The sequence below is a fragment of the Anomaloglossus baeobatrachus genome, chromosome 2 (genome assembly GCF_048569485.1).
Source record: "Anomaloglossus baeobatrachus isolate aAnoBae1 chromosome 2, aAnoBae1.hap1, whole genome shotgun sequence".
NCBI lineage: Eukaryota > Metazoa > Chordata > Amphibia > Anura > Aromobatidae > Anomaloglossus > Anomaloglossus baeobatrachus.
In genome coordinates, this window is record NC_134354.1 from 202,454,029 (window position 1) to 202,478,285 (window position 24,257).

The window sequence follows — 24,257 nt, forward strand, 5'->3', positions numbered from 1 at the left end:
CTACGAGCAGCTCTCACAGAAATTTTGCTTGGTTTTCCAGACCTTATCCTGACCTCCACTGTTTCTGTAAGTGCCAATTCTGAATTACTTTTCGAACTGAGGAAAGGGCAACTTGAAAACGCTTTGCTATTTTTTTTCTAGCTTTCTTCTGCTTTGTGGGCCTTCACCATTTTGATTTTCAGAGTGCTAGGCAGCTGCTTTGAAAAACCCATGGCTGTTGTTTTATTTGCACAAGGTTAGAGAAAGCTGGGTTTTTATAAAGCTGTGAAATTGGCATCACCTGCCCTTTCCTAACTATGATAATGAACAAGCCACAAACCTAACAGGCCAATTAAGGTCTGAAATGATAGTCAAAGTTATTTGAGCACACAAATCTCCAAGGGTGTTCAAACTTTTGTATTGGCCCATTTTCATTTTTGTAGTTTTTAAAATGTTAAAGACGAAAATATTTTTTTTGTTCTTACCTAAAATATAAAGGAAATGTGTCATCTTTAACTTTATGCCTTTTAGAGATCATTTCATTTTCAATTTGATTAACTGTTCACAATAACAGTAATTTTTACCAGTGGTGCTCAAACCTCTGCATAGCACTGTAAGTTTGGCTGCTAAAATAAAAGCACAAAAAGTAAAAACAAAACAGTAGACAAATACAATGTATACTGTATGTACAATAAAAGTATCTAGTCATATACCTCCCTACAGATATTACAAGGATAGTTAGATAATAGCTCTATAAATACAGATATATTTTACACAAGTACATTAATGTTACAGCATACGCCTATGAGTCAGTCACTTGATATTGGCCCTTAAGTTTCAGTTTCGTTTCTCTGCTGTAGAGATTCTCTCTATTCCCTGTGAGCTTGTTGCCACACCTGCTTTGTGTGTATGTGTATATAAATGATTCTTTTCACTTCCCAGTCATACGTGTCCAACCACCCAGAGGATAATATATAATCCTCTATTGTATGATCCTAGAGAACAGGAGAAGATGCCTTCTCGATATAGTCACAGAGAACAGAGAGACGCCGGAGAGAAATTTCTGCAGTATCTTGTGGAAACAGACAGAGTGAATGAGACCGATAAAGAAGAGCTGCGAAGTATATATGCTGAATTCAAAAGACAGTAAGTGTATTTTATTATTTATCAACATCATTATTCTTATTTTCTGCTGTTTTCTCATTTATCTGAAACAGTTGGATAATTCAGATGTAATTTTTCTAGACATGTTTCTCTTTAATCTGCCATTTGATTTTCCTACACATGGGTAGGTTCCCGGCTCGGACTGGCCCACAGGACAGCAGGAGAATCCTCCGGTGGACCCCTTTGCAGTAGTATGTCACTTACCCCCAAATATGATCAGTAGTTGACACAATACAATTGTGTCCCTATGTACAGACAAAGGAAGCATCTGATCATTAATTTTACAAACTAAGGGGCACTTTGCATACTACGATATCGCAGGTGCGATGTCGGTGGGGTCAAATCGAAAGTGACGCACATCCGGCATTGCTGTCGATATCGTAGTGTGTAAATGCTTTATGATACGATTAACAAGCGCAAAAGCGTCGTAATCGTATCATTGGTGTAGTGTCCAACATTTCTATAATGTAGCTGCAGCGACGATACGATGTTGTTCCTTGTTCCCCTGCGGCAGCACACATCGCTGTGTGAGAAGCCGCAGGAGCGAGGAACATCTCCTACCTGTGTCACCGCGACTCACGCCGGCTATGCGGAAGGACAGAGGTGGGCGGGATGTTTACGTCCTGCTCATCTCCGCCCCTCCGCTTCTATTGGCCGCCTGCCGTGTGACGTTGCTGTGACACCGCACGACCCGCCCCCTTAGTAAGGAGGCGGTTCGCCGGCCAGAGCGACGTCGCACGGCAGGTGAGTGCATGTGAAGCTGCCGTAGCGATAATGTTCGCTACGGCAGCAATCAGAAGATATCGCTGCTGCAACGGGGGCGGAGACTATCGCGCTCGGCATTGCAGCATCGGCTTGCGATGTCGAAGTGTGCAAAGTACCCGAAGCATAGGTAAATGTGTAATTGAAATATTTGCATGTAGTTGATCAGTGGGGCCCCAGAGTCAATGTTACTGGTGGGCCCCTGCGTCCCAGTCTGACACTAGGTTTCATTTTCCACTTTTGTCTGTACCTTGCCTTAGTAAATTTGCAGTTTTGCCACCGACCACAGTGCAGTTGTGTTGACATACAGTACAGTATATCTTGCACATTTATGTATAGAGCTATACGTTATATTTTTCTATCATTCTTGGAACCGCTATTTACTAAACACCATTTAATACTTAGAATACTATACTTGTCATTATCCCATCTCGTCCTGCTGCGTTTATCACTTCTTATGTGATCCCTGTATTATATATATATATAATTTCAACATATATTTTTCACCAATTACGGTATGTGTGCTGCATTTTTTCTATATCTAATGTAGCACTAGGCTAAGTTCCCACAACGGGTATTTGGCAAGTTCTTTTACAGGTTTTTTATTGTGTTTTTTTTAGCTTTGGTATTTCTTTGTCTTTGGTGAGTCATGTTTTAAATAAAGCTACTTTGTTTTGGCTACTTCCTCTTACTCAAGCTTTGATAAACCCTTATTGATACTAGATAGGATTTTATTTACCTGCCTATGTCTTATTAATGTCCAGCTTGTAAATGTGTGCAAATACTGTATGTAATAATTTTTTTTTATCATCATTTTTTATTCCACTTTTGTGAGACAGAATCAAGAAGAAATTGAAATTCAGGAATTGTTTTTTTGGTTTGGTTTCGTTTCACTCCGTTCACTGCGTCTTAAAAGTGAAGACAACTTTATTCTTTGGGGCAGTACGATTACTTTTGCATTGCTGTATTCTGAGAGCTATAGCTTTTTATTTGCTCACGGATCTTGTTTTTTGCAGGACAAGATGACATTTTCAATTAAACCATTTTTATTTATGTATAATTTTTTTATTGTGTTTTATTCCAATTTTGGGAGCAATTTGATGAAAAAGCATAGTTATTTTGCAATGTTTTTAATTTATTTTGATTGGTCAATCAAGATTTGGCAGTACCAAATATGTGTACTTTTTTTTTTTTACATAAACGTATTTATTACTGTCATGTCTTTGTTTTGTTTTGTTTTTTTAAAAATTGTTCTTTATTTTGTGATTTTTTAAAAATAATAATTTTTAAACTTTAATATTTTTTTCCTCTTTTTTTAATAAGTCCCTCTAGGACTTTAACTTTTATTACTTTTGTTACTCTGATCACTTTTATAATCCATTGCAATGCACAAGCATTGCAATATATTATACCTGTCAGTTTTAGGCCCTGTGCAGTATTTTATGCAGTTTATTGTGCAGTTTGTTGCCCAAATATGTCTGTCCTTATCCCAGCAAAGTCTATGAGAAATCAGAAATGTAGTGTGCTTGTTGCTTCTTTTTTCCTTGCAGTTTTTGGTGCAGAAAAAAGAAGCAGCGTATCAATTGTTGGTCTGTTTTTCAGCCCTTCAAGTCATTGAATTCACTAGAGAAAAAACGTACCCAAAAAAGGCATTACAAACGCACCAAAAGCACATTAATTTTTAATCCTTTTTTTGGCCAAAAAGTGCGTTCTTGGAGCAGAATATTTCTGCAGTGTGCACACATACCCTTACACTCCTTGCATGATCTAAGAGGCTTGCCATAGTTGGAGGTTGTCATGATGTTGACCTCCGGTTCCAATGGCAATGATCTGGCCCCTCTGATCAAGTCACGGGGGTCCCGACTGCTTGGGAGAGTACTCCTGTCACAGCCTCCTAAATGCTGCCATAACTATTGATCACAGAATTTAGGGGATTAAATAGCCAGGGGCAGCGGCAGGGACCATTCCTGGCTGTGAGAGCCAGGACTTGACTGTCACGTAATCCAAAGTCCCTGCGACGATTGCGCATGCATAGCTCCTGTGCCTGCACAATTACCATGATGTACCGCTATAGGTCATGAAGGGGATATATATCCCATCCACTTTAAGATTCTGTATTGATTTGCACAATGAAAGTACATAGCATCAAAAACTCATTATTTTTTTGGCCATTTGTTATTGGCAGCATTGTGGGGTACATACCATGTTTTTCTAAAAATAAGACACAGTTATTTTTTTGCCCCAAAAAACATGCTGGGCCTTATTTTCGGGTAGGGCTTAGGGTACATGCGCACGCTGCGTTTTTTGTCGTGCTTTTGTTGTGTTTTTTTGGTGCAGTTTTGTTGTAAACACTTCCTGACATTTGACTTTCAAGAAAGTCTATGAGAAGTCAGATTTTTGTTATGCGCACGTTGCAGTTTATTTGTCAGCGCTTTTTTTGACAAACGTTTGTAACAAAAAAGAAGCAGCTCGTTTATTCTTTCTTGCGTTTTTTTCAACATTTGTCACCCATTGAAATTAATGAGGGAATGAAAAACACATGACAAAACACATGGTTGCAAATTGTTTGCGTTTTGTATACGTTTTACCCGCGTTTTTTGTCAACAAAAACGCAGCTCACCAACTTAGTTCCAGAATGACAAAATCAATGCATGTCGGTGTTGGTGTCTCTCTCTCTCGCTGTTTCTCTCGCTCTCCAAGCACTACATACTCACCGATCTCCGGCTGTCACACTGCTCTCGCGGCCTCTCATCTTCTTCCGGACCCGCTCATTAGCCTCACACATATTCACTCCTCCCCCCCGTCTGTGATTGGTTGCAGTCAGAGGTTGTCCCATGCTGAGTGACAGCTGTCTGACTGCAACCAATCACAGCCACCGGTGGGCGTGTCTACATCATACAGTACAGTACACTTCAGTAGCGACCTTACCCTCACAGCAGAGAGCCCGTGACGTCACTGCTGCTACACATCATACTGCGTCACCTGTAGCTGTGACATCAGGGGTTCACCCCAGTTCATTCTGATCTCTGCGGCTCTGTCTCCACTCACAGCTGGCAGTCATGCTGTATGACGCTCCCTGTGACAGGTCAAGGATGTAGGAGAGCTGAATTGCCGTGGGACCTTGTGTGGATTACTTCAGACTTGGAGGGGTGTTTGGCAAGTTAATAAAGTATTAATAGAGAGGGCTTTTTATTTTATTTCAAATAAAGGAATTTTTGGCTGTTTGTGGTTATTTACTTTCACTTACAGATTATTGATGTGGAGTGTCTCATAGACGCCTGACATTACTAACCTAGGGCTTAGTGGCAGCTATGGGCGGCCATTAACCCCTTATTACCCTGATTGCCACTGCACCAGGGCAATCAGGAAGAGCTGGGTCCAGCGTCACATTGGCGCATCTTATGGATGCGCCACTTCTGGGTCGGCTGTGGGCTGCTATTGGTAGGCTGGAGAGGGACAAATCATGATGGCCCTTCCCACCCTAATAATATCAGCCCCCAGTTGTTTGCTGTACCTTGGCTGGTATTAGAAAAAGGGGGGGGGACCCCACGTTATATATTATATATGGTATATATATATATATATTTTTTTTTTTTAAATAAATCAAATAATTTAAAAAAAAAAAGTGTGGGATCCCCTCTATTTTTCATATCTAGCCAAAGTACATCAAATAGCTGAGGGTTACAGCCTGCAGCTGCTGCTGCTCCTGTGCTGGATATGAAAAAGGGGGGACCCCACGTAATTTTTTTTTACCCCACAAAAATTTAAACCCCCCCCCAAAAAAAAACAGCAAGGCTGGCTATCCCTCTATCAAGCTATTCTGTTATTTCTTTATATGTATTTTATCTGTTCTTTTTTATTATCTAATCTATATGTTCTTATTATCTATCTATCTATTCATCTAGCTATTCTTTCTTTTTTTCTATCTATCCATTATCCTATCCAATCATATTTTGTTTCTCCTTTACAAAAGGCCTTGTGCGCACTAGAAAATGAAATTTTCTTTAAACTCCGCACCCTCTGAAAGATTACCGCACCTGCGGTAAAAAACAGCAGCAAACCGCACCCGAAAATCGCATGCGGTTTAAGGCTATGACTGCACTTTGCGTTGCCCTACATGCAGTTTAGAACGCACGTTTTTGCCTTAATTGATTTAGCCAAAGTTGCCTTTCCCAAAAATTTAGCGCTAAAAACGCATGCGTATTAACCGCGTTTTAGATGCGTTTTTAGCGCTTTTTACATGTTTTTTCACCTGCGTTTTGACAGATGTGTTTTGAACATCAAGACACTGCTAAATAAAGATTAAATAGTCAAACATAATGAAAAAAGAGAAAAAAAAAGGAAAACATAATTTTGGAATCAATAAAGAAAATAGTTATATTTTATGAAATTATAACTTTATAATATTTAATGCTAAAATAGCAATTAAATCATAATTTTTTTTACTTTAATTGTCGGACTATGTGTGTGTGTAAAGGGACATATTATTCCATTATTTTAAATGTCTGAAAAACATGCGCTTTTGAAGTCCAAAACGCATGTTTTCTGCACCTAAAAAGCAGGTAAAACGCTGGAATTTTGATGTTTGTTGCTTTTTGACACTTCTCATTGACTTCAATGTTAGCAAAACGCTGCAGAAATGGCAAAAACAATTGACATGCTGCTTCTTTGAACGCATGGTTTTTGCCACAAATTATGCAAATTAAACGCAGCGTTTTAAAACGCAAAGTGCAGTCTAGAAATCCCCATTTTCCATTGACTTTGCTGGAAAATCAAAACGCATGCCTTTTGGCATGTAAAAGGTGCTTCTTAAAACGGACCTAAAAAGCACCTAAAACGCAGGTGGAAACGCAAAGTGCGGTCAAAACCTTACCGCTGTTTTGCCACAAATTTTCCGCAGGGTGTTCTCTGCGTTTTTTTACCATTATCTATAGCAAAAACCACAGGTACCTGCAGAAAAGACGGGACATGCTCATTAATTCCGCAGCGGAAATTTTGCAGCAAAACCTGGGGAAGGGCTGCAGCAAGGTTATGAACATTTTCTGCAGCAAAACATGCAGCAAAACCGTGGCAAAAACCGCGGTAAAAAATGCAGTGTATGCACAGGGCCTTACAAGCATTTTTTTTTACATTTCCAGGCTCTCTCTGACAAAATGCAGTTTTGGTTGCAGTTTGTGTGTAAAAAAAACTGCATCGTGCACATCTAGCCTTATTCTTGAGGAAACACAGTTGGGGGGGGTCAGTTTACCCTCCCAAAAAAGCATCAATCATACTTACCAGACCCCGGACATCTGCGTTGCTCCCAGGTCCTCTTGCAATCTTCGGCGGGTGCACCCGGGAGGTATTATAGCTGGAGAGGTATGCTCCACGCGGTCCTCCCCTACATCTGGCCAACACACTCACATACATCAGATCACACACACACACTCGTACTCATACCCACATCAGAGTTTGACTCTGAAATACTACATAATTTCAGACAAGCATATACTGTTAATAGCCACGGAGCTGTAGACTAGTCAGACAGACACCTGCCTTGTGGCTGCTCTATGCCTGCTGCCCTGGATTGATAAGTCTCTGCCTACATGTGTGTATAGAAATGCATGCAGAAACATGTCAATCCAGGGCAGCGGACGGGGAGAAGTCTCCAGCGCAGTTCGATCCTCGGCGGCTGTTAGGCTATGTGGGCACTAGAAAAGTGATTTTTCTCAAGAAAATTTCTTGAGAAACTTCTGAGAGTTGAAGATTACCACACCTGCGGTAAAAAAATGCACCAAAATCGCGGGAAAAAACGCATGCGTTTTTCCCGCGGTTTTACCGCGGTTTTGCAGCGGTTCTTCCGCAGGTTGGTCCCTGCGGTTTTTTTATGCTGTAACTGCAATAAATAATATAGATAATAGATAGATAATCGATAGACAGACAGATAATGGATAGAGGGAAAGATGGATAGATGAATAGATAGAAAGATAGATAAATGAGAAAGACATATATAATGTCCCACTCCCCTGCATTTTCTAAGCTGACACCCTTTAGTGACTTTCATGTGGCACTAAAGGGTGCCTAGCCTTGTATTTAGCCATAAAATAAATAAATAATTTAAAAAAAAAAACGACGTTAGGTCCCCCCATCTTTTGTAGCCAGCTAGGATAAAGCAGACGGCTGCAGCCTGAAAACCACAGCTGGCAGCTTTACCTTGGCTGGTAATCCAAAACAGAGGGCACCCCACGCTGTTATTTTACATTAAATAAATAATTTAAAACAAAAAACATGGGGTCCCCCCCCAAATTGGCTCACCAGCCAAGGTAAAGCGGACAGCTGTGGTCTGGTATTCTCAGCCTAGGGAGGTCCACTGTTATTGGACACTCCCCAGCCTAAAAATAGCAGGCCGCAAGCCCCAGAAGTGGCGCATCCAATAGACGTGCCAATCCTGGCACTTCGCCCCAACTCATCCCGTTGCCCTGGTGCGTTGGCAAACCAGGTAATATATGAGGTTGATGCCAGATATGTAATGTCACCGCCCTGGGGTTCATGATGTCACGCGTCTATCAGATGCCCGACATCACCAACCCAGTCAGTAAGAAATAAAAAATAGACAACAAAAAAAGTTTTATTGGAAAAAACACTCCCCAAAACATTCCCTCTTTCACCAATTTATTGAAAAGAACAATCAATTCCACATCTGGCGTAATCCAATAAAGGGAGGGTCCCACGGCGATCCATACCATAGTCACGGTCCCAGTCAATGAAGAACAGAATGTTCCCCATTGGTTGGGAGAGCGATGCAGTGACCTGAGCTAACATCAATAGCCCAGGTCACTGCAGGGGATGACGAGCGCTGCTGTCAGGAGGATAGATGAGATCATTACCTGCTGTGATCATCTCCTGTACTGCTGACGTCAGCGCTGTCACTGACTTCTATGCCCGCCGCGTTGTCAGCAGTATCGCGAGAGCCCGTGACGTCACCTCTAGTGACAGTCTCGGGCCGCTCGCGAGACGGGCATAGACAGCAGTGACCGCGGTGACGTCAGGAGGCAAGAGATCGTCACAGCAGGTAATGATCTCATCTCACCTCCTGACAGCAGCGCTCGGCATCCCCGCGGCTGCACGCACTGCTGTGTGTCAGTGTCTGCCTGCGCTGCAGCGTGAGAAGCTGCTGATACTGCGGGCAGACACTGACATTGCTGTGCTGGCAGCGGCGGGGCTGGAGCAGGACACAGACTGCACGGGCACCTGGAGGTCAGACGGAAGTGCTTCTGTGCGGCGTCCAGGGAGTGTGACGTGTTTGTTTACTCTGCTCCGCTTCCTCTTCTGTCATAATGACATTACTTTCTGCAAAACCACAGGCAGCGATGAGCATTACCGCAGGTAAATCGCGGCTATACCGGGGGTATACCGCACATCATTTGCTACCTGCGGTATACCCCCGGTATGTCGCGATTACATTACAGTGAATGGAGTGAAATACCGGGGGTGTACCGCAGGTACCTGCGGAAAAGAAGTGACACGCACATTTTCTCAAGAAATTTTCTCAAGAAAATCTTCAGAAAGAATTTTCTTGAGAAAAAACACAGTGTGCGCACAGCTATTTTTTTTTCCCATAGGTTTTGCTGGGAAATGTCTGCAGGAAGATCACAAGCATTTCTCAAGAAATTTCCGCAGCAAAACCGCAGATAAAACCGCGGGTAAAACGGCCTAGTGCGCACAGGGCCTTACAACTATTTTCGTCTAAAAGACCCCAGCGCTTCAGGGTCAAATATACCTGGTTGTGATCATACAGTCATGCGCTGATACAAGCTGTCCTTAGACTGGCAGCATGCATAGCTGTCAGGTTCTCTTTAACCAGACTATGAAATGTAAGTCTCAAGATAATCCTCCCTAAAATGAAAACATTGTACAAAGATTAATCTAAGTGAAACTATGGAATTATAATCTAGTGAGTTACAAAATGTTAGATTTACCACACTAACACATTGTCCAGAGTAGCAGAGCAGAACATAACTGAGCCGTTCCATGATAGCATTGGTGGTAATAGCATTCACATCCAGGTGTGCTCTGAGCGGCAGAGTCATCCATAAGAAGTGGCCACACCACACCAGGCTGAGTCCAAAGTTATTAGCCGGGTTCTGTGCACAAGAACCATGTACTGCTCTGTGCTTCCCCCGAGGCAGTGGAGCCCAATCTCGACATCAGACAAAAAACGGTAGGTGCCTGAGCGTTAAGATTTTACACAAAAACTGGTCCCCACCACATGGTCTGTTCTTGGCTGCACTTTTATTTTAAACTTATTGATGAATTAAATTTAAAAAAGCATTGTGTCCACCTCCATGCATTTGATGACACAGCTGTTTACATTAAGGCCCTGTGCACACGTTGAATATTTTGTGATTTTAATTTTTTTTTTTTACCTCAGTATTTGTAAGCTAAAACCAGGATTGGGTAATAAATACAGAAGTGGTGCCGTGCTTCTATTCTACTTTCCCTCTGTCGGGTTTGGGTTCAAAAATACTAAGGAAAAAACCTCCACAAATCCTCAACGTGTGACTGTGGCCTAAAAGATACGAGTAATTAGGGCTATATTCTCCCCAAGGTATACCTTATCTGGGAATAGTGGAATGTGGAGGATACTTTGCTCTATCAATGACTAAGGCCGCGTGCACACATTGAGTGTTTGGTGAGTTATTTACCTCATTATTTGTATACCAAAATGAGGAGTGGAACAATCAGAGGGAAAGTATATTAAAAACCCTGGCACTATTTCTGTATTTATTTATTTATTTTTTTCCCCCCCCCCACTCCTCGTTTTGGTTTACAGGTACTGAGGTAAAAAAACATCAAATGCTCAACGTGTGCACGTGGCCTCAAACTGTCAGACCCATGCATTTGTAATCCTGTATTTCATGTTTTTATAATGTGGTAATGTTAACCAATAGGGCTCGTCACCTGGCCATGATTCATGTTTGCTTTTCAGAAAACCCCACCATGCTACATTCACACTTTCTACAAATGCAATATGTGGTGTTGTGTGTGGGTTTTTTTGTTTTTGTTGTCTTGTTTTTTTTTTAAATTTTCTGTGGTGTGTTGTTTTTGTTTTTTTTTTTCTGTTTGCAGCATGCTTAAGGTATGGCCTCCCTCACCTAAACCTCCCTTATTTGTTTTTCTGTTATCTCTTTTAAAACCCATGGGATAATGTGTATTGCATCGTATTTTTTATTTTTTTTTCTCATAATGACCCTATATCCCTTCCCTTATTCAGTTTTCTGATTTTTGGGTACTAGTTCTATGTGGGTTTTTTTTTTTTGTTTTTTCATATGTTGATCGATATAGGTGTGAGTGTGTTTTTTGCGAACCAGTTTGAATTTTGAATATAAGCTGGAAGAGGCATGTACTCAAGCGTTTTTTTTTTTTTTACTAACGTTTTGCCAGTGCGGGGTGCCACTCCTTTTGCTTCCATCTGAATTTCCAGGTGGATCTTTGATTTACATGCATTTTATCATGTAATTGACTGGATGTAAGGATACAAAATCCCAAGTGCGGTGCAATTTAGGGGAAAAAAACTGCCTCAAATCAGAATTATTTTGGGTTTTATTATTGTGGTATTGCTTATATAGTAAAAGTGACCTAGCAATATTGTTTTCCAGGTTCATGTAATTGTAATATTACCAAATCGGCAGACTTTGGCATTTTTTTTGTTTGTTTTTGTTATTTTTTTTGTTTTCAGAAATTAGTTTTGTAAAAATAAAAAAAAAAAAAATAAAAATATATATATATATATATATATATATATATATATATATAACAGATATTGTGTGTAGTTACCAAGTGTTTGTGTAGGATGCTGTAAATGTCCTGGGTGTTGTCTGGGTGGGGGTGTGTGAGAGCGGTGTTGTATGTGTGGTGTGTTGTGGTGTCTGCAGCGTTCTGTGTGTGTGTTGCGCGGTATGTGCGTATATTTATGTATGCCGCGGTGTTTGTGTGTGTGTGTGTGGCGTTGTCTGTATGTGTGTGGGTGTCTGTGTAGGGCGGTGTTTGTGGTTCCCAGTGTGTGTGGTGTGTTGTGCGGTGTGTGTGTGTGTTTTGGGGGGAGGTGTGCACCCCCATCGTGCTCCATCCCCCATGCTGCGCATCCCCATCGTGCTCCTTCCCCCATGCTGTGCATCCCCATCGTGCTCCTTTCCCCATGCTGCGCACCCCCCATCGTGCTCCATCCCCCATGCTGCGCACCCCCCCATCGTGCTCCATCCCCCATGTTGCGCACCCCCATCGTGCTCCATCCGCCATGCTGCGCATCCCCATCGTTCTCCATCCCCCATGCTGCGCACCCCCCCCATCGTGCCCCATGCTGCGCACCCCCCCCCCATCGTGCTCCATCCCCCATGCTGCGCACCCCCCCATCGTGCTCCATCCCCCATGCTGCGCACCCCCCCATCGTGCTCCATCCCACATGCTGCGCACCCCCCATTGATAGAATACCCGATGCGTTAGAATCGGGCCACCTTCTATATATATATATATATATATATATATATATATATATATATATATATATATTTATAATATAAATTTTTAAACCCACAATGTTTTAATTTTTCAGTCACTGATGGCTTTTTCTCTGTGCCCCAGCTGACATTTTCATTGACACCATTATGGGATACATACTGTACCAACCAGGAGAGGTACTCCCCTTCGGCCCCTACTGTAGAAAAAAAAATGGAGTCTGTTACCAGGAAATGTCCCGGTTGAAATTACAAGTTGGCGGACTCTTACTTAAAGTGACTGTGTGGCGCATGCATCTCTTCTCTGCTTATTGATGAACAGGCATCTTTCCTGTTTAACATTCGTCATGTCATTAGAGAAAAGGTCCAGGCATCCGTGGCATCCCTTTCTACTACAGACCCAGGGGAAGTGGAAGTGACCCAGGGGGAGGTAGAACCATCTTCGGATGAGGAGAATTCCACCTCTCAGACATCCTCTGCTTCAGAGTTGGATTAGGGGCCCCGGGTCGTCACCTACCAGTCACGAAAAGAAATCCTACCAGTTTGCCTCTGAGGACACTGATGTTCTCCTACGCTTAGTCCACCGGACCATGCAGATTGATGAGGAGGAAGGTCCAACTTCTGTCCAGGATCAGATTTTTGCAGGCCTGCGGTCCAGACGTTCTCGAGTTTTTTTGAATGATCATTTGAAAGACATGATCATGGAAGAGTGGGATAAGGTGGAGGAAGGTGCCTTCGTTCCTCTTGAATTTAGGAATGTCTACCCTTCAATGCAGAAGATGTGAAATTCTGGGACACCGTTGCAGTGACTGACGTTCCAATCGTGAAGGTTCTTATGAAGACGTCTATTCCGTTTGAGGACTCCTCTGGTCACAAGGATGTAATTGACCGAAAAGCAGATGGTCTTATGAAGGCGGCCTGGAAAGATTCTGCTGTTTCCATGAAGACCAACATAGCGGCTACATAAGTGGCAAGATCCATGACCCTGTGGCTGAATGACTTGGAAGACCATGTCACAAGGTGGGTCCTCCTTGGGATACCATCCTGGAATCCTTACCCTTTTTGAAGATGGCCACTGCATTTCTTGCTGATTCTTCAGCAGAGACTGATTTTCAACCAAGATTAAGGCTAGGGACTCACTTTGCGTTCACCTACTTGCAGTTTTGAACGCACGTTTTGGGCTTAATTGATTTGACCAAAGTTGCCTTTTTCAGAAATTTAGCGCTGAAAACGCATGCGCATTTGCCGCGTATTTGATGCGTTTTTAGCGCTTTTTACCTGCGTTTTCACCTGCGTTCTGATAGTTGCATTTTGACCATAAAAGACACTGCTTAATAAAGTTTAAATAGTCAAATTCTTTGGAAAAAATGGGAAGAAAAGAATCAAATCTATATTCATAGAAAAAATCATGAAATTAAATTTTGTTCATTAAATGATTGCGGTAATATGATATTTTATGTAAAAATAGCAATAAAGTATTAATTTCCTTTATTTAAATTGTCGGACTATGTGTGTGTGTAAAGGGACATATGAAATCATTATTTTGATGTCCAAAACGCATGTTTTCTGCACTAAAAAAGCAGATAAAACGCAGAAATTTGAAGGAATCTTTGTTTTTGCCATTTCTCATTGACTCCAATGTTAGCAAAACGCACCGAAAATGGCATAAACAATTAAATGTTGCTTCTTTGAACGCATGGTTTTTGCCACAAAATATGCAAATTAAACGCAGCATTTAGAAACGCAAAGTGGGGTTGGAAAATCCACTTTTTCCATAGACTTTGCTGATGAATCAAAACGCATGCCTTTTGGCATGAAAAAGTTGCTTCCCAAAACGGACCTAAAAAGCACCTAAAACGCAGGTAAAAACACAAAGTGGGTCCCTAGCCTAACACTTTGTATAACACTGCCAGACATGCCCTGTGGTTGAGATCTTGGTAATGCGATTTAGCTTCCAAAAATAAGTTAAGTCAGTGCTCAAAGTCTTTGGTTCTGTTCTCGATGAGATTTTGGACAAAGTCTCTGATTAAAAAAGGTTTTACGGAGGAAGACTAAAAAGCCCAGCCCTTTCGGAGGTCTTTTCCTCGGCGTAGACAGAACTTTCGGGGGGAAAAAGAGGCTCCCAGGGATGGGGGTACAAGAACGGAGATAAAAAAAACAAAAAACAATTCTCCTCTAAATCCCATTCTAAACGTTCATAACGGTGTGCAGGTAGGGGTCGGCTTTCACAGTTTCTAGAGGGTTGGCGTTCGGTCACCAAAAACCCAAGGCTCCTTTCCACAATCTCAGATGATTACCGTATAGAGTTTTCCCGTCTTCCTCCTAAGCACTTCTGTATCACTCAGGGCTATCCCGCCTCTGTCGTCTTTGGGCAGATGTGGCCATGCTCTTAGACATGGGAGGAGTCGCTCCACTCCCTCTAGACCAACAGTTTCAGGGTCATTACTCTTCCCTGTTTTCTGTATGGAAGCCCTCAGAGTAGTTCCGCACAATCCTCAACCTCAAGTTCCTAAATCAGTGGGTACGCTACAGAAAGTTTTGAATGGAATCCATTCGCTCGGCCATCCCCATATAGAACAGGGAGCGGTGATGTGTACACTAGACGTGCGGGATGCATATTGCCATCTTCCTAGTCACCCATTCAGTCAGCAGTTTCTCAGCCTTTCTGAAGAGAGAATCTGTCAATCTCCACTACCAGTTCTGGTGCCTTCCATTTGGCCTCTCTTAAGCACCTGGAGTATTTTTTTACAAAGTAGTGACTGACATGGTGGCTCACCTTCACCTTCAGGGCATAGTGGTTGTTCCATATCTTGACGACTTCCTCCTGATTGCAAGATTCGTTCCGGAAATGGGGAGTCGTCTACAAGTCGCCAAGGGTGTCCTTGGCAAATTGGGTTGGATCCTGAATGAGGAAAAGTCCTGCTTGCAGCCTGACACATCCAGACTGTTCCTGGGAGTCAAGTTGAATTCCGTAAGGCAGACGTGTTTTCTGCCCATCGACAAAGTGGTAGTCCTCTCCCAAGAAGCGAGTGTTTTCAGAGAAGAAAATGTTGTCAATTCGCCAGGCAATGACAGTGATGGGGCTGATGACTTCTTGTATAGGAAGCATTTGTTGGAGTCAGTTTCACTCAAGACTGCTGCAGAAGGACGTACTTGCTATCTTGGCAAGCCACAAAACTTTGCTCGAACAAAGATTCAGGCTATCAGAGAAGGCCAGAAATTCTTTACAGTAGTGGACAAAAAGATCAAACCTGACCAGAGGCATTCAGTGGATATTAGATCCGAGTATACCTATCACGACAGACGCAAGCCGCTTAGGCTGGGGTGCCACGGTGCATCACTCCTATCTCCAGGGGACTTGGCGTGCAGCCATCCAGTCGTAGTCGTTCAACTTCCGAGAGCTAAGGGCAGTCCTAGAAGCCCTTCGTCTCAGCAGAAGGACTCTACAGGGTCAACATATAAAAATATACTCTGACAACCTCACGACTATCTCTTTACTCCATCACCAGGGAGGATCCCGACATCCGAGTTTACAGGGGCTGGGCAGAAGACATCTTCCTACTTCTGGAAGCCACGGTATCTTCAGTTTCCACGCTTCTTCTCCGAGGCTTGGACAACAAGGAGGCTCATTAGATCAGTCGTCGTCAAATTGAGAGCATCAGAGTGGAGCCGGAATGCAGCAGTGTTTCATAGACTGGCTCGCAGATGGGGTCAACCATGCCAAGACCTTTTTGCATATAGAAAAATGATTCCGGTCTTTGTGAGCGCTAGTAATAGATCTTTGGTCTTTTAAGAAATTTGGCTTTATTATTAATAACATAAAGCTCTTGTATTAACACAACGCGTTTCAGCAAGATACACTTGCCATCCTCAGGTCCTGAGGATGGCAAGTGTATCTTCCTGAAACGCGTTGTGTTAATACAAGAGCTTTATGTTATTAATAATAAAGCCAAATTTCTTAAAAGACCAAAGATCTATTACTAGCGCTCACAAAGACCGGAATCTTTTTTTTATTTTTTCTCTATGCCTACTCCCATAAGGGAATCCGGGTAGAGCTGCTGTGAGTAATAGAATCCATCAGATCATTTGAACTAACAGCGGGAGGACGCAGGTCCGCACAGAGCTCCAGGATTCAAGAAGTCGGGGAATCTGAAGCCAGCAGCGGCAACAAACCTGGATCCACCCAGCAGAACAATGGATAACGCCAGCTGAGACAGTCCCTCATCTCCCAGAGGAATTATACATCTAACACCGGGGTTGTGCGAGGGCGCACAACCTAACCAGGTGAGCAATTCTATAATATAAATATACAGAAATCACTCCACGGGTGCTTCTCATATGCGCTATATTTTTATCTCTATAGTAGACCTGTTTGCAAGCATAGAAAATGCCAATGTGCGGCGGTTCTTCTCCCTCAGTCCGGCGGACGATCCAGTGGCAGTGGACGCCCTGTCTCAATTCTGGGGAACAGGCCTGCTCTATGCCTTTCCACCAGTCCCATTAATTCCAAGGATGCTTCGGAAGATTCGAGAAGATCAAGCAAGGGCCTTAGTGATAGTTCCTTTCTGGCCAAAACGCTGCTGGTTCACCCTGCTTCGCCAACTGTCGGAAGAGGATCTGATTGTTCTTCCACTCCGGGAGGATCTACTCTCTCAAGGTCCTCTTCGGCATCACAACCTACAACAACTGCAGCTCTCTGCCTGGATCTTGAGTGGGAGATTTTAGCCTCAAAGGGTTTCCCAGATCGGGTGATTATCACTATGCTGGCAAGTAGAAAACCGGTCACTAAAACTATCAACCATAAAATCTTGAAAGTTTTCTGTACTTTCATGGGTACCGGCCATACGGAGCAGACAGAGCCCAATATTCCCGGCATACTGCATTTTTTACATGCAGGCTTTAATAAAAGGTTGAAACAGAGTACTTTTGAAGGTGCAGGTGGCAGCTCTTAGCGTGTTCCTAGACACTCGGTTAGCCACCTATCCATGGATACTGAGGTTCATGCAAACCGTGCATCTCCTCCTTGGGATCTGAATCTGGTCCTGAAATTTCTATGTTGCCAGCCTTATTCCGTGAATTTGGACCTGGATATCAAACAATTTTCCCTGAAGATGATCTCTTTGGTGGCCATTAATTCCACTAAACTAATAGGGGAACTTCAGGCTCTCTCCATCGAAGACCCATACCTTCAAGTGAGAGAAGATTGCGTGGTCTTAATCCTGGATCCTTCCTTTTCTCCTAAAGTCGTTTCTACTTCTACGCTCAATCAGTAGCTTAACAAGTGAAGAAGAGTCTGTACAAAGGCTTTGTAGTTGAAAGAGTATATAAATTTTATTAAGTAGAAAATACATAAGGCAAAAAAGATGGTTAAAACATGTAGAGACAGGTGATGAACACCACCAGATGGCGCCCTCACAGCACACTGGTACATGTACAGATACTGCAGAGCAGTCAGTGAACAAAGAGACCAAAATAATGAATGATCTATAGCAATCAATCAGCATAATTTTAAAGCCCACTGAGTGCTAGACATTACCTGTGCCAAAGTTATAGTATAATGCCACCAATTTTCTTGCAAGTGTAACTAATAGCACAGGATGTCTAATCACACAAAGCTGACGTACCTGAAGTCTGATGTGAGGGTGAGGAGCCCCGACCTATAGGTTTCGGTGTTATAATCCTTCTTCCGGGGGTGACGTCTATGGAAAACTGATCTGATAACAGATTGCTATTTATTCCATTTGAAAACTGATCCAGTAAGAAAAAAAGAATTATTTTACGAGTGCAAGAAAACCTGATGGCTAATTGGCAATATGTAACGATTTAGTTTTCCATAGACTCCAAAGTTCAACAAAACAGACCCTGAAAAAATGCAACTTTTTATTGGTCCACTTTGAAATTTATTTGCACAACCTTTTGCCAATACAATGCTGCTGGATCAGTTCTAATGAATAATTACTGAACATGTCTGGACATGTGAACATAGCCTAAAAAGAAAAAACAAACTGTGGGCACGAGATCTATAATTCCCATTACTTGTAAGATGCTGAATTTTTTTGCTTAGTGAAAATATACAGTGGTAAAAACTCATCTTGGGAATTTATCCTAAACACTTGTGCTTTTTGTTTTTTTTTTTTTTTAAACTTTGCATAAACTGACCTGACGGAGCATGTTTGAAATTTGCAACATGTCAATTTCTCTTGTGGGTGCTCTGAGTTTTATATGAGCATTTTACGCATAGACTTGCATTAGATGCAGACAGTCCACACTTAAAGACGAAAAAGAGGGACAAGGTATGCGGCGCACATAGCGCGCCACGGCAATTTTAAGCCACGCCCTAACCACACCCATTTTTCAATCTGTCACGCCCACATCCAATCCTTTTCAGCACTGCTGATCACATTGTTTAAAGCTGCGTGCCCACGATCAGTGTTTGCAGCATTTTAGATGTAGCGTGTTTTTTGCTGTCTAAATTGCTGCATTGTACAGTACAAGCACAGTGGAAGGATTTCTAGAAATCTTGTGCCCACTGTGCTTGTTTTTTCTGCAGCAAACACTGACCTGCGGATCGTCTTTCCAGACTGCAGCATATCAATTGTTTGCTGCAGTTGCATGCGTCCTCCGTAGGGAGAACACAGCAGGAGACCACAGCGCACTGAACCCTGATCGTGGGCACAGGCAGCTGCGGTCTCCTGCGGAGGAGACGTGCATCCCCGCAGTTCAGGACCTGCTGCCTCCAGGACACAGTGAGTCCTGATCGTGGGCACAGGCATAGGCACATATACGGTACATATTTGAAGACAAATTCCCTAAAATACATATAAACAGACGAATCTATACAGTCATCTACACTGACATACATAGATATATACATCATACGTATACACACATTGGAGGTAATAATATGGGGAAGCCGGCAGCAGCCGCACTCACCTACCCCGCTTGTCTCTATCCAGCTCCTCCTCGGCATGTGATCACTTGGCAACACTTTAACAGACCTAGCCACGCACAGTGCACACTGACACCGCTGTGTATGTATCACAAGCGAGGATGGGGGTTTTATATACTAATATATAAAACCCCATCCTCCCTTGTGATACATACAGTGTGTGTATATATATATCCGTCTCAGTGATTCTGGTATGTATGTGCTAGTTTTTATACGTACCAGAATCACTGACCTATGCAGACATTATAATCAATGGGTCTGAACACACATCAGTGATTTTTCATTGACGTGTGTCTCCATGCGGCGTACATGTGTATCCGTGATTGCCGCACAGAAACATGTCTGTTTTTTTTTGGTTTTTTTTTTCTGGCATCACTGATGTCCCACAGACCATACTATGGTGTAATCCGTGAAACACGTACCAGAAAAACACGGACATTTAAAATAAAAAGCTTTTTCAACTCACCTTCTCCAGAGATGCTGAGTTCGGCAGCTGCTCTCTGCTTCTTCCTGGCTGGCTCATTATGGCATGCATATTCATTTATGCAGCCAGATTCGGCCCGGAAGTAGCTGCAGAGGTGAGAGAGCGGTGGCTAGATGTTGAATCGCGGGACTCTTCAGCACCACGGAGAGCTGGAGCGGGGGCAGATGAGTATATGTCCATGTGCAATCACGGAGTACGGATCACGTATCATGGATTGCACATGGACAACCACTGTGTGCCGTGAATCATGGAGTATGAAGGGACATATGCGTGTTTAACACATTAGTGAAGAACATCTGTGTTTTTCACTGAGGGGCATACATGTTACTAAGGGGTATACACATTACTGGGGGAAATACACTTTACTGTGGGGCATACAAATTACTGGTATTATAGATATTACTAGGGGGCATATAGCTTTGGTGATGGTGCTTATACAGCTCTGGGGGCATATACAGCTCCGATGGGGGCATACAAATCTGGTGTGGGGGCTGGGGGGCACACAGATCTGGTGGAGGGGGGTGGCTGGAGGCATATAGCTCTGGTGAGGAGGGGGCTGGGGCATACAGCTCTGGGTAGGTGGGGGGGGGTCACATACAGCATTCGTTGTTGTTGCAGCTCCTCTTCCTCTAGTCTCTTCATCTGTGGACAGAGCTCAGTATGTTGCTCGGTAGCTCCACCCACAGATGAACACTCCGTAGACAAGCAGCTCAGCTGAGAGCAGTGAGTGCACGCTGAGCTGCAGGTACCGATTTTAAAGCGCCGGCAGCCAGGAAAATGCTGCTGCCGCCCACCCATAACGGCGGCACCACAGAGCCAGAGCAGTGAAGCAGCGCTCTGCTCTGCTCATGTGCATTAGGAGGGGGAGAAAGTCAGACGGGGAGAGAGCGGGTGGGCGGAGACACGGGACAAAAGCCTCACGATCGTGACACCGGGACACCCACTGAAATCCGGTACAGTCCCGCTGTATCCGGGACGGTTGGGAGGTATTTTATACAGCATGTTAGAATGTGTATATAAGAGTCCACTGGTGGTGGCCACAGCTTATAGGCCCCAAATCTGGTGACAGGTTCCCTTTAAAGTGAACCTGTCAGGTGCAATATGCACTCAGAGCCAGGAGTAGTTCTGGGTGCATATTGCTAATCCCTGCCTAACTGTCATTGTATACACTAGCATAGATAAAGAGATCATTAGAAAAAATATTTTTAAAGATCTTATATCTTATGCTAATGAGCGAAGGGACTAGTCCCAAGGGTGTTGCTTCACTTGGCTAGTCTGCTCACATAGCATGTTAGCATGTCATTACGCCCCTGTGTGAGTACGAACACGCTATGTGAGCCGACTAGCCAAGTGAAGTAACGCCCTTGGGACTAGTCCCCGTGCTAATTAGCATAAGATATAAGATCTTTAAAAATACTTTTTCTATAGACCCCTTTATCTATGCTAGTGTATACAGGGACAGTTAGGCAGGGAATAGCAATATGTACCCAGAACTGCTCGTGGCTGAGTGCATATTGCACCTGACAGGTTCGCTTTAAAGGGAACCTGTCAGCAGAAATTTCGCAATAAAAATAAGATTCCCCCTCTGCAGCTCCTGGGCTGCATTCTAGAAAGGTTCCTGTTGTTATTGTTCCCCCTTTGAAACCTAAAGAAATACTTTATGAAGTCTTACCTTTTTGTATGCAAATGTGTTTTTATGGTCACGGGGGCGGGCTGTCTGGCGTTCGTTATTCCCCCTCCTGCCACTGTACGCCGTCCCCCATTGCTCATTTCCATACACGAGGACTCCCTCCTCATGTAACTGTCCTCCCGAAGTCTCGGCCATGCCCAGTGCCACTCTCGCGGGACTGAGCACTGTGCAAAGTGTGAACGCTTTTGAGATGATTGCGCAGGCGCGAGATTGTGGGCGGCGCTGTGATTGTCATCAGCATCGTCATCCAAGTACCCGCCCATAATCTCGTGCCCATGCTTCTCACTCTGCCTCCACTGTTATGCGCAAGCACTGGCCATATGAACCACGTTACCTATTACCGCAGGCGCAACATTATGGGCGGCGCTGTGATTGTCATCAGCAAAGTCATCCAAGTACCTGCCCATAATCTCGTGCCCGCGGTAATAGGTAACATGGTTCATATGGCCAGCGCTTGCGCATAACAGTGGAGGCAGAGTGAGAAGCGCAGGCACGAGATTATGGGCCGGTACTTGGATGACTCTGCTGATGACAATCACTGCGCCGCCCATAATCTCGCGCCTGCGCAATCACCTCAAAAGCGTTCACACTTTGCACAGTGCTCAGTCCTGCAAGAGTGGCACTGGGCATGCGCGAGACCTTGGGAGGACAGTTACATGAGGAAGGCGTCCTCATGTATGTAAATGAGCAATGGGGGACTGCGTAAAGCGGCAGGAGGGGAAATAACGGACGCAAGACAGCCCGCCCCCGTGACCATAAAAACACATTTGCATACAAAAAAGTAAGACTTTATAAAGTATTTTTTTAGGTTTAAAAGGGGGCACAATAGCAACAGGAACTTTTCCAGAATGCAGCCCAGGAGCTGCAGAGGGGGAATCTTTTAGTTCTATTGCGAAATTTCTGCTGACAGGTTCCCTTTAACTGGTAGGGGAGCCAGGATAAAGCAGAGCTGAAGCTGTTGGGTAGCTAGGACCCAGCTGCTCCACAGGCAGGAGACCACTGATCGGTAAGCTAATAGAAGTCTGGCAGATGTAACTCTGCATAGGTTATTACTGGCCAGTGCTATCTGCAGGAGATAAGTGCGGATTGCACAGTCTTCTCCTCAGCTTCCTGATTCTCCGTGTGTCTGCAGCAGTGAGAAGAAGCCACACACGGGGAGTCGGAGAGAACAGCTGCAGAGAAGCTCCGGGGCTGGGGATGTCCGCTCTGCTGCAGGGGGGGTCGGGTCTCCGGCAGGGGGGATTCATACCTCAGCGGCAGTCACAGGAGTTTCAAGGTGCGCGCTCGACTTTGTAATGAATAGAAGGGAGAAACAGCGAGGCGGGGCTACAGTGGGTGGGCGGAGCCACGGGATACACAGGCTCACGGGCGGGACTCGGGATCAAAAGCTCAAAAGCGTGAGAGTCCCGCTGTATCCGGGACGGTTGGGAGGTATGCTAAAATGTATGGAATTCAAGTCCTGGGATTCCCAGATTCTTCTAAGGTTCAAGCGTCTGTTATTTTTCACATATGAGAAGAAAGGGGGGGGGGGGGAGAGTGACTAGGCCACTTCAAAGTCTTAACTACATACGAAAAGATATGTAACATTTCACCTCCCCATGTAGGAAAATATATTTCAAAGGAAACTGACTAAAACAAGTCAGTCAAAGTCTTCACCTTAATCTAATTGAGATGCTGTGGCATAACCTTAACAAGACTGTTTATGGTCGGAGATCATCCAATGTGACTGAATTAAAACAATTCAGCAAACATAAGGGCCAAAATTCCTCAAGAGCATTGTAAAAGACTCCTTGCCAGTTATCGTAAACAGTTGGTTGCAGATTTTGCTGTTAAAGGGAACCTGTCACCAGATTTGGTGACTATAAGCTGTGGGCTCTTATATACAGCATTCTAACATGCTGTATGTAAGCAGAGGCATATCTAGGGGGGGCTGGCGGGGCATCTGCCCCAGTCACAGCTGTCAGGGGGGCGCTATCGGCCTTCCTGATGCAGCGGTCTGAGTCTCCTCTTGTCTTGTAGTCCCTGCACTGGGCGCCAGCTATTCTGCGTCCTGGCTGACACGACAGCCGAGACTCAGTGGAAGTGCAGCGTGCGGCTCCCACTGGTAAATTGTCCCCGTATCTCTCAGACACGAGGACAATTGGAATGGTGACCGTTGGCACTTCCGGGTCAGAGTGACAACTGTAGTGTGATCAGGTCAGCTGATCACACTGCCGACGTCATTCTTCAGCGTCGCAACGCAGAGGCGGTGGAAGACAACGCTGGTGGTGAGTGCTCTGGTGGAGCCGGAGAGACATCGAATAGAAATAGTATGGGGTAAGGGGCGGGTGGAAGCATGTATGGACACAGTATGGGGGAAAAGAGGATGGAGAGGAGGACATTTCTATGGACACAGTATGGGGGGAGAGAGGATGGGGAGTGGGAAGTTCCTATGGATAGAGAATGGTGAGATAGAGAATGGGGAAGTATATATGGACAGTATGGGGAGAGAGTGGGAGAGGTGATGTGTGTGTGTGTGTGTGTGTATATATAGACAGTATGGGGAGAGAGAGGAAGAGGTTGTATGGGAAGAGAAGGTGCGGGGTGATGGGGTGTGTGTGTGTGTGTGTGTGTGTGTGTATATAGACAGTATGGAGCAAGAGAGGGTGAAGTGTGTGTGTGTGTGTGTGTGTGTGTGTGTATACAGTGCCTACAAGTAGTATTCAACCCCCTGCAGGTTTGATAAGATGCAAATAA

The 24,257-nt window shown here is 44.0% G+C and overlaps 1 protein-coding gene across 1 annotated transcript in view; it reads left to right on the forward strand.

Annotated features, from left to right (window-relative positions):
* Nucleotides 1-895: 895 nt before the first annotated feature.
* MOV10 (Mov10 RNA helicase) overlaps nt 896-24,257 on the forward strand; it is a 153,247-nt gene continuing 129,885 nt past the window's right edge. The window contains exon 1 of the mRNA XM_075333616.1: nt 896-1,125. Within this exon, the coding sequence (XP_075189731.1) occupies nt 992-1,125 (134 nt within the window). The 5' untranslated portion in view covers nt 896-991. The remainder of the gene's footprint in view (nt 1,126-24,257) is intronic.